This window comes from Pantherophis guttatus, chromosome 3 (assembly GCF_059756535.1).
Source record: "Pantherophis guttatus breed Tessera chromosome 3, ASM5975653v1, whole genome shotgun sequence".
NCBI classification, from domain to species: domain Eukaryota; kingdom Metazoa; phylum Chordata; class Lepidosauria; order Squamata; family Colubridae; genus Pantherophis; species Pantherophis guttatus.
This window is the reverse complement of record NC_142065.1, coordinates 38,821,039-38,831,650: the sequence shown is the minus strand read 5'-3', so window position 1 is coordinate 38,831,650 and position 10,612 is coordinate 38,821,039. Positions and strand designations below refer to the sequence as shown.

The following is a 10,612-nucleotide window of genomic DNA, read 5'->3' as shown; positions in this document are numbered from 1 at the left end:
TAGTGGCCATGTGAAAGAATAATCTTTCTGCTCTAAATTATAATATGGCTTGTTTGTTTTTGGCTTGGTAAATAAAGCAGGATTAAAATAGTACATGAATCTAGAATACTTTTATACTTGCAAACTAGAATTTACAAGTTGATCACATTATTTGAGGAATATTCTATCGGTCTTCAATTCACAGTCAACATATCATTTTCAGAAATGTGAAGCTACAGCATTTCTTTATTAAACTTAATTTACAAACTGAGAATACAGCATATAACTCTAATGTCCAAGAATTTGACCAGAAAATATCAGTCAAATTTAAAATATGTCCAAAAACATCAAAGAAGATAGAATGTATGGCCCTTTTCATGTTGAAAAACTGCAGTTTTAATATTCCTATTACCAGCCATAATGGCTGGGGCTGTACAACAACATCTAAATGGCCAATAGTTCCTCATCCTCTGCCATAAATAATTCTCTGTACAAAAAAGCCTTAGCACACAATACTGCCTCAAAACATTTATTTCAAGAAATAAATGAGCCGATATACATATTTAATAAGATGAAGTAAAGATAATATTTTTAATTTGCTGAATAGAATAGGCTGATAAGATGGTAAACAATAGTACAGCACCTCTGTAGGTAATTAAATTTACATCCTACAGGATAGTTATTAAAATAATCCAAAGCCTATACAAAGACTGGGCAAATTGCAGCTCATTTACAAGAGCTTATTGATTCTGAAGACGGCACCAAAGGCATATATTTAAGGCATAACATTGCAAAGATACTGAGTTTGTTCAGTTGATTGCATTATGCAAATAGGGGCCACATTTTAAGAATTTTTTTTTAATCTGCTCAGCCTTTAAAATAAAATTTTCAATATGAAAACCTGAAAATACCCCCAGATGATCAATTAGCCTATCACTCCTTTCCACCAAACATATGGGGCAAGAAGGAAACCGCAAAATGACATAAATGGACTATTTAGTTATATTCCTAAAACTTAGTTAAACCAAGACAGCAAAAATAAATGTGCACAATACGTATACATTTCATAGATTCTGTTTTACCATCAGAGAATGGATACCCAAGAAATTTTAAAAGAAACATTTCTAATTTGTATACTTTAGAACAATATTAACAAATATTAGGCATATCTATCTTCAATCATCGATCTTTCAAGAAAAATAATTTTTAAAATATTGGCAGGTGCTTGCAAAACAGTAAACTTATCTTTTACAGGAATAATATGTATGACATATTTGTGCAAATGCCTACACACAGAGTAATCTTTATGGGATATAACAGACTTGTTTTCACGTATCTCTTCCTCCTGACATCCATGCACATTGGCTTAATGTGGCTATAAGAAATTTAGAGACAGATTCCTTGATCAAGTAGATATTAACAAAGACAGAAAAAGAACTAATGAGGTTATTCCCCCTAATGGATTATCATACCCATTAAACGTTCTAGGTAGGCAGAAATACCAGACTTGGTTATAACGCACAGAGACATCTCCTGTGTGAAATAGTCATAGGCATGAGGATTCAAAGAACACTTTGGCATTGTGTGTTACTTTCGATATTTATTTCATTTATTAAATTTCTATGCTAAATTTTAACTCCCCTACAAGGTGACCCTGGGTGACTTTGTTGATATTAAGAAATAGGTAATATGACAGTATATTTTTAAATGATACAATAAAAGCAGCACCAAAAACAATGCTAGAAGCAGAAATTCTAGCATTAATAGTAGGAGTGCCTAAGCTTTGTACAATAGTTGCATCCTAAATATATTTAAGAACTGAATTCCAATGCAATTTAAGTCATGCTAAAAGACTTGACTTTAATGTTATTTGCTCACACTAGAAAAGTTAAGATGATCCTTGCTGTATCCTACTGAGATTTCTAAAATCATGGGTAACCTAAAGAAAACATTTATTTCACTCTTCTGCATGATTAAGCAAAACAAATCTTAATCAAAGAAGACATTACAATATCCCCACCCCAAGCACAGAATTTACAATATAGTAACAGGCTTGGAATGGTTTCCAAGAGAAGACAAATGGGAATTAAAGGAAAGCTCAGAGAGGAAGCATACTCATTCCTGCAGTAGAGTTTCCAATTTCCAGGATCAACTGTTCCAGGACTGAGGTTTTGTAGCTTGAGTTGCAACATCAAGTAATTCTTGCCTCACTTCAACAGATTCTTTACTGATTGATAATAATTTTCGTAACTCTTTATTTTCAAGCTGAAAATTAAAAATAATATGTGATCTGTTAGTGACAGAGACAATATATTCATTCAGTGCCATAAAAATGTAATTTTGAGGATATCCATAATTACTTCCCATATATCACTCCTATCATCTTTCCATGCCGCTTTTTAAAAGATTTATCATCAGATAAATGTCCAACACTTCCTATGAGCGCCATGGCGAACACACACATTGCTTGCTTTTGTTAGTTAGCAAGACAGCTTTGTGAGGGGAATTGTATCGTAACCCGTTGAATGCTGGATCCAAGTCAATGTAGTCTTTCTGGAACAAAGGATTGTTGATGCTGCTCCTTATGAATAGGCCACCAAAACTGTCACTTTTTATCATCAGCTTCTGAATGGGGTAGCTGAGAATCAGGATTTACATCAAGCTCAACTTCTCAATCATGGACACTAAGCTGGAGAGAGCCTTATATCTTAATCCCCTTTTTGGATTTTAAAAAACTATTTGCATATTGTAGAGATTAAGATTCTTCAGACTGGTGAGGTTTTTCATCAGGTGATAATTGTATAAATTTAATTTTAAAAGTTTTCTATATGGGCTTGGTATATGGATTTCGGAAAATTAATAATGGATTAAGGGGCTAAAGGAATTTGAAACAATAGTTTTGAATTATTTAGAAGATACATTCTCATAGGAAAATGAAGATTTGCATATTTTTTATGACAAGGAAAACTTGAAGGCTAGATCCCAGAGCCAGAGGAGAAAGAAAATGGAGCAGAAATCCTTAATGCAAAATTTTGAATACCTTTCAGTTAAACTTTCGGACAGAATGGATCAGATGCTTAATAAGATTGATGAAGCATGTCCTAATGAAATTGTAAAACAAGAACAAGCTGTAGTGGATGTTTATGAGACCAAAATGGAGGGGCATTTGAATGTAATACAAATGTATCTGATGGAGACTTATTCTCTAGAGGAGATGAACAGACATTAGGAAACTGATTTGGATAATTTTTTTCTTCAGTATATACAAAAGAGCCCTGCTAAGATTTGTAAGGACTTTTAAGAAATAACAAAAGCAAAACAGTACTGGAGTAAAATTAGATTACAATTAGAAGAGATAACCAAACAACATAGGGATGAAATCGGAAACATTTTTATTAGGAATACTCCCAGGATCGTATGAAAAAAAAAATACAATATTTAATTATTCATTCACAGCAGCAAGAATAATATACACACAGAATTGGAAAAACAATAACATACCGACCAAAGATAATTTGATTAGAAAAGTTTTGGAATGTGCAGAAATGGATAAACTTACAAAGGAGATACAAGAAAAAGAGGAAACAGAATATTATATAGTGTGGAAGAAATGGTACGAATGGCTAGAGGAGAGAGATACAAGGCAAGGCAAGATCAAATAATGAAGATATAGGAGTAGAAATGTAACAATAAGAGGAAACAGAAAAAATGCAGTTTATAGAAATGAAATTGTGTACACTGTTATTTATATGTACATATGTAAATAAATCAATATTAGACTTGTATGTATAAAGGATACATTGAAATAAGGGAGAAAAAATGGATAAGTAAGAAATGTTTAACAGTTGTGAAACTGTTGGAAAGAAACTATTGTTTAAGGAGTCTTTTTTGTTTTTTGAAAAAATGTTTAATGAAAATTATTTTTAAAAAAAGAAATAACAATAAATTTTACTTATGGGTGTAAGAAAAATCTATTAAAGTTCTAAAGGATTTTTGCTTTGAAACATAGAGGAGCAGCAAATTCCCTCTGGAATTCTTTTTGGAGGGGTCAAAGAATATTTTTAAAAAACAGGTAAGTTTATAAGTTTGTCTTCTTTGATCAGGGTTAAAAGAAGAAAATAGTTATATCTGGTTGACCTTACTGGATTTTTATTGACAAAGATTGATTGATAGAGTATTTTCAATTTCTTCTACTTATTTAGGAGATGAACTATGAAGAGATGAGAGATTATGTTTTATTTAGAGACAGTGATAAGCTATTAAAATTGTTTTTACCTGCTGGGATGAAGGGGAAAGTTACTTCTTTTTTCTTTCTGGATTATTTATTTAATACAACTTGGTTAAAAGTCATTATTTAAATTGTTGCATGATTCCAGCTTGTGAAACTCTGATTTCAAAGCTCTCCAAAGAACTTGAAGGTAGGACAAGAAGTAATGGATGGAATCTAATCAAGGAGAAAACCATCCTAGAACTAAAGAGAAATTTTCTGACAGAACAATTAATCAGTGGAATGACTTGCCTCCACAAGTTTTGGGTGCTCCGACACTGGAGGTTTTTAAGAAGACATTGGACAACCATTTATCTAAAATAGTATACAGCAGTGATGGCTAAACTTTTTGCCATCGTGTGCCAGGAGAGGGGGGGTGGGGGAGGGTCGTGCGCGCACATGCCCACGCACATGCCCACGCAACCCCACCCACCCCTCGCTCCTGGCACATGATGGCCTGGTAGGCCCGTTTTTCTTTCTTACCTGGTTCCAGATCCTCTCTATGCATCTGGGAAGGGCGAAAACAGCCTTTCCCACTCCCTTGGAGGCCCTACTGAGGCTGAAAGGGCCCATTTCCCGACTCTCGGTGGGACAGGAAGTGACATTTTTTGCTGTCCCCAGCCTCCAGAACCTCTCTAGGAGTCTCTAGGAGCCTCTCTAGGAGTCTCTAGGAGAGTCTCTAGGAGTCTCTGGAGGCTGGGGATAGGAAAAAACATCACTTCCTGTCCCACCGGGAGTCGGGAAATGGGCCCTTTCAGCCTCCGTAGGGCCTCCAAGGGAGTGGGAAAGGCTGTTTTCGCCCTTCTCAGATGCATAGAGAGGATCTGGAGCCAGGTAAGAAAGAAAAACAGGCCTCCCCCCCCCCAGGCCCTCCAGAGGCAGGAAACAGCCTGTTTCCCTACTTCTGGTGGGCCCAGAAGGCCCAAAAATCAGTTGGACGGCGCGCGCATGCGCCCCAGAGCTGAGCTGGCGTGCCCACTAATATGGCTCCGCGTGCCACCTGTGGCACACGTGCCATAGGTTCGCCATCACGGGTATAGAGTTTCCTTCTTGAGGAGGGGGTTGGACTAGAAGATCTCCAAGAACCCTTCCAACTCTGTTATTCATTCTGTACAACTATAAAGCTACTTCAGTCTGGTGCATGTAACAACCCTTAATAGAGAACAATCAATGTTTCTTTAAATTTGGATGCTGAAAAATCACATCTTCCTTTTCAACAATCCCACACTTCACAGTGGTTCAGCACTTACCTCTAACTGTGCTAGCTTTTCTTGTATTTTATAATACTGATCACTGTCAACATTCACTGCTTTTCTCATAACCTCTCCCATTTCACAGATTATGTCAATCTGATTTTCAATCTCCTGCAGATAGATTACAAAACAAAATTCTCAATTAAAAGCACGTAAAAACAGATATTCATCATTACTGCAAATTAAAAACACTATTGTAATGAAGAGAGAAAAATAGTGCTCGGCTGTAGGAATTGTCTTCTTTACTTAAATTTGTGTTTGTCAACAAGGGGGAACAGCTGATATTGTAACTAGGCTTCAATAAACCTTTTCACTAGAGTGAGTTGTTGAAATCTTTCAGATTATAAAAAAAACCCTTAAATTGATGTAATTTATTAGAGAAAGTAAAATAAATGCCACAGACAAGCAGGATAATTTAAATGATAATCAGTCTAATATAAGGTTGGAAAAAGTATCTGTAATGAGACATGCCCATCCAAATCAAGAAAACTTTTAATGAATGACTCTGTTGAACTCTAAAGGGCTAATTTTAAGTTGTGCCTTTATTTACTGTACTACATTTACTGTATATTTCACTTTTTTAAATATACAGTACCATGACAGGTTTAAGTCTTGGAACTGCAGCAGTTAAATAGGAACCAACTATTGCCATCATATACTTTTTAAGTAATCCTGTTATTCCGTAATTCTGTTAAGATATATTTTAATTTTCTGAAAAATAGCTTTAACACAGGCCCTATTATTATTTAGTAAGAAACATATTATTTTGCTCTGAAATATTTCTATTATGTGCTATGCTTATAGAATGTAGTCTTCATCCAGTCTGCCATCCAATACCAACATACTCAGTTTTCATTTAAGAGCTCGGAGACCTATTTTTTCCTTATTACAACTTACACATATTGCACATACCACATCAACCTTCAACTTTTTTGCAATGCATGCATGATATTTATACCCCCTTAGCAAGGACATTTGGTTCAGGATATAGTACTGCTACTGACATGGTGCTCCAATTACTAACACAATCACAGCATTGACTACATAAAGAACATTTATATTATACAAGCTATTCTTGTTAGCTCTCATTAGCTCCATGACTATTATTTTACATACCAGTTTAGGAGCAAACTGGAAAACAGGAAGGCTTTGGATCCAGCAGATGGGCACTCTCTCTTGTATATCTACTTTGCTGGTCATGTTTTTCATTCCAAAAAAAATCAACCTATCGTGTATGGAATGCCTTCTGAACAGTCATAGGTTTATAGCCACCTACTTTGAGGCAGAATGTAATAAAATTTTGTAGTTTTTTTTTGTGGCATAAAAATAATTAATTTAACCATCTATGATATTTACAGTTATTTGCTTTATAAGAACTTTTAAGTTACTTTATGGCTCAGCTGCAATGCTTTCTCCTAGAAAGAAAAGGCACTTCTGAGATATTTCAGAGAAGAGACTCTTGAGGAAAAAGTGAGACTCAAAAACAGGCACCATAGGAACAGAGCAAGTCTCCTAAATCTCTTTTTTTTTTTGGAGAGAACATAGTAATTTCTTACCGCAGACTGAGTTTGATGTACTTGCAAAATGGATTGCGAATCCACATCTTTTCTTTTCATCATGAGCTGCAACATATGTTTTCTGTATTTGCTCATAATAAGCTCCAGTGCATCTTGATGTTCTTCCAAAGAGATCCATAGCTCTGGGGGGGAAAAGTGTAATTCCATGGTAGTATACACATTGGTCCCTATTATTTGTTTGGTTATACTTCCATTTCAAATTCTTTCCCTGACAGCAGACCAGGGAAAGAAACTAGAGTTCTTTGATCAATGCACACTCTGGATTAGTATTTTTATAATCAAACAAATTTGGTTTATAATCTAATCCTATGCATTTATTTGGGGAAAAATTTCTGTTTTTCACTGAAGCTTATGGTTATTTAAATGTGTGGCAGACTATCTGTCATCTATTTATATAACACAACAGTTAATCAGTGAGGTTACAATCTATTTTTCAGATAAATTGCAGATTGAATATAATTTGAACAAAATTTGGGAGGGTTTTTTTGTCTTGGCATCCTTATACAACCAGCATATAATGCCACGACGACACCAATAATAAAATGATTTTAAGCTGATATTTTTTCCACATGGTTTGTTGCATGAATAAGAAAATAAACCCATTATTTCAAATAGTTCAAATTATACCCATTTTATCAAAATTATTTATGCCAGATCTCACATACTTCCAGCCTCAGAACATTCCTAAGATATTTTAAATTAAGCTCCGAAGTAAAGCCCTCAATTAAATCATTATTTCTATAAAAATCATTCTAACTCACAACTACTTCATTAGGACAAGGCTCACCTCTATTTTCCTGTTGCAGATCTCTGATCTGGGTGTTTTCCTGAGATAAGAGAATGTGAGGTTTGTATTTAGAGAGATCCTTTAATTCAGCTGCGTCTTCTTGATACTTGTAAAAGAAAAGAAAAAAACGTTTTGTTATGAGCCAGAGAACTTGTACATTGCAACACATCCATTCACCCTGCAATGCCAATCAATTTGTGCCATTAACAAATCTTGCACTCACCTTGTGCGAAAGAGTTGAGCCAGCTTCTTTCATGGCTACTACTTTCTTATGCAGCATAGTGGACTGATCAATGAGAGACTCGGCAGCGTTATCGTGATCTTTCAGCCTTTCCAGCAATGTCTTTGCATCTGTCAAGATCTTTTCTATTGTGCAGGCCATTTTCTGAGAAGACAGGAGAGAGAGAGAGAGAGAGAGAGACCAAGACTCCAAGCTGACAGGATGTAACAATTTGGTGAGGGGAGGATAGAGAAATGAACCAAATACCTTACCAGCATTTGCTAAGAGATCTAGGCTCGCCTCAGGTTGTAGAACAAGCCGGAATAAGAAAGTGGGAAGATCGCGCCGCCGTAACCCCAATTCAAGGCTTTAGGTTCAGCTATTAGTAACAACTCAGGAAAACGGCACTGTCTAATCTTTGGTCTGTACCACTCTAAGACCGGAGGGGGAGAGACGAAGGAAAGGGATATTCCCCACCGCTCACCTGGAAATCCCCAGGAACCGCGTTACACCCCCTTCCCCGCGATGTCCTGGCTCTTCCGCGCGCGCGCACGCGCACACACACACACACACACCTGTGTGGCGGCCGCGCTTGGCCACGCAATAGTGGATCTTAGCTGAAGGAACCAGGAGTGGGTAAGAGAACCGCTAGGGGGCGCAGAGGTCACGGGCTCCGAGTCGCTGAACCGTCATCGCTTCCGGTGTAACGTTCGGCTTCGGAAACGAAGGACGTCACGCTTCTCCAGAGGCACTTCCGCTCCCCAGTGAAGTGGGTGAAGGGAAGGAGGGGAGGAGAGGGGCGATGTACACAGCGCAGGGTGGGGGTTCATCTGGCGTACTTTGCGTTTATTAGTGGCGATGGTTAGTGAGGCGGGAGGTTAGTGTTGTCTGGACAGCAAGGCAACATATCCAAAGTCATTGGAAAGCCCACAAAGTAGCAGCCACTCTAAACCAGAGGTCTCCAATCTTGGCCAGTGTAAGCCTGGCGGACTTCAACTCCCAGAATCCCCCAGCCAGCAAAGCAAAGCTGGGTGGGAGATTCTGGGAGTTGAAGTCCTCCAGGCTTACAGTGGCCAAGGTTGGAGACCTCTCTAAAACGGGTGGGCAACTGTGGCAGGAATTCTGGGAGTTGAAGTCCACAGGTTGTAAAAGGGCCACAGTTGCCCACCCCTGCTCTAAACGGATCTCTAAAGCGGACAAGCACTTGAACCCCAGTAGAAGTAGGTAAAAAGTGTACTTGGCAGCCTCATCAAGAGCAGAGTTAAAATCATTCTTTACCTCTGGTTAAAACAGCTGCCTTGTTCCCTGACTAAACCCAAATGTTCTCGCAGAGTACGCTTGGCACATATGAGCACTGAAGAAGTGGATTTCAATGTTTTTTGGTTGTTGTTTTTTTTACTTCCAGGTAAATAGACACAGAAATATAGTTGTGCTTGAGAAGCTTTAGATTTATATGACAAATTTGTCTGCAATATTCTTTGGGATTTTACCCATCTTCTTTACCCCAAGTATGTAATGAGCAAAATATTAAATTGAATCTCATTTCAGATAACTTTGTTAACCGCATTTATGAACCACCGCTATCCCAAATGATTATCAGTAGCTTACAAGATAAAATACACAATACATGAGATGCAATAAATGCATAAATAAAACGCCTGAAAGCTATTAAAAAGAATAACATTGAATAACAAAACCCATGATAATCCCACCAAAATGGAATTGCAGCCCAAATGCGATCCAGAACAGCTCAGTTCAAATTGTTTTTGGAAGGCAATCAATGCCGCCCAACTGACATGCTAGTCTAAAGTTTAGTGCCACCACCCCAAAAAAGAAGCCATGTGAGCCTTAACCCCCCTCTTCTATGCAGACCTCAGAAGTCTTGCATAGCTAATATCAATGCTTTTTTTTAAAGTAGTGCTTTTTAAAATAGACAAAACATACATAAAAGACATACATAATAAAATACATATTTAAAATTAATTAGCTTAAAATTAGTGAAAAAATACAGCAGAAAAAGCAAAATATAAAGTAATGCAAATATTTTGAGCAAATGAGGCCATATCTTTCCAATATTGCAGTAACAAATTTTAGTCATAGGGCACACAGAATGCATTGATGCTATCTAGTTGCCACATTCCATGAACTAGGTACATAATTCATAAATTCTCTGGGAATTTTAATTCTTGTCACAAGAGTCACAATTATATAGTCCAGTACTTTCTCCCAAAACTTAAGTATAAGAATGTGTTTTTAAAAGAAGTGTTGTCATTCATATATCTCAAACAAAATACCGTCCCAGACAATACTTTTTTATGTAGGTTTATTGGAGTCCAATAAATTCCAATTTTTATTTTTTGTTGTGTAAGTTGTAGTTTAAGGTACATTGATACTTTTGCTATGGAAATTAAGACATTCTCCAATTGACCAAGCAATATAGGAACTTCTAATCATATATTCCACTCATTTTTTAATTTTTGCATATCAAACTGATTTATTTATAATAACTATTATTAAAACTAATAGGTT

At 36.6% G+C, this 10,612-nt stretch overlaps 1 protein-coding gene across 2 annotated transcripts; it reads right to left on the bottom strand.

Moving 5' to 3' along the window:
- Window positions 1-207: 207 nt before the first annotated feature.
- On the bottom strand, window positions 208-8,795 carry SIKE1 (suppressor of IKBKE 1). Of its 2 annotated transcripts, none has more exons than XM_034414242.2 (6): window positions 8,356-8,795; window positions 8,087-8,248; window positions 7,864-7,969; window positions 7,056-7,198; window positions 5,497-5,610; window positions 208-2,244 (listed from the first exon to the last, which is right to left on the bottom strand). In XM_034414242.2, the coding sequence occupies exons 1-6, from the start codon at window positions 8,359-8,361 to the stop codon at window positions 2,128-2,130; spliced, it is 648 nt and encodes a 215-aa protein (XP_034270133.1). In that variant the 5' UTR covers window positions 8,362-8,795; the 3' UTR covers window positions 208-2,127. The 2 variants fall into 2 exon arrangements, with proteins under 2 accessions (XP_034270133.1, XP_034270135.1); XM_034414244.3 differs by having other exon boundaries at window positions 8,568-8,763.
- Window positions 8,796-10,612: the final 1,817 nt, after the last annotated feature.

What these genes read in the sequence shown, in the direction of transcription:
- SIKE1 (XM_034414242.2), bottom strand. An exon ending in GCTCAACTCTTTCGCACAAG is followed by an intron (nt 7,970 to 8,086) that starts GTGAGTGCAAGA and finishes TTCTTTTACAAG; the next exon opens with TATCAAGAAGACGCAGCTGA. An exon ending in TCTGCAACAGGAAAATAGAG is followed by an intron (nt 7,199 to 7,863) that starts GTGAGCCTTGTC and finishes TTTCCCCCCCAG; the next exon opens with AGCTATGGATCTCTTTGGAA.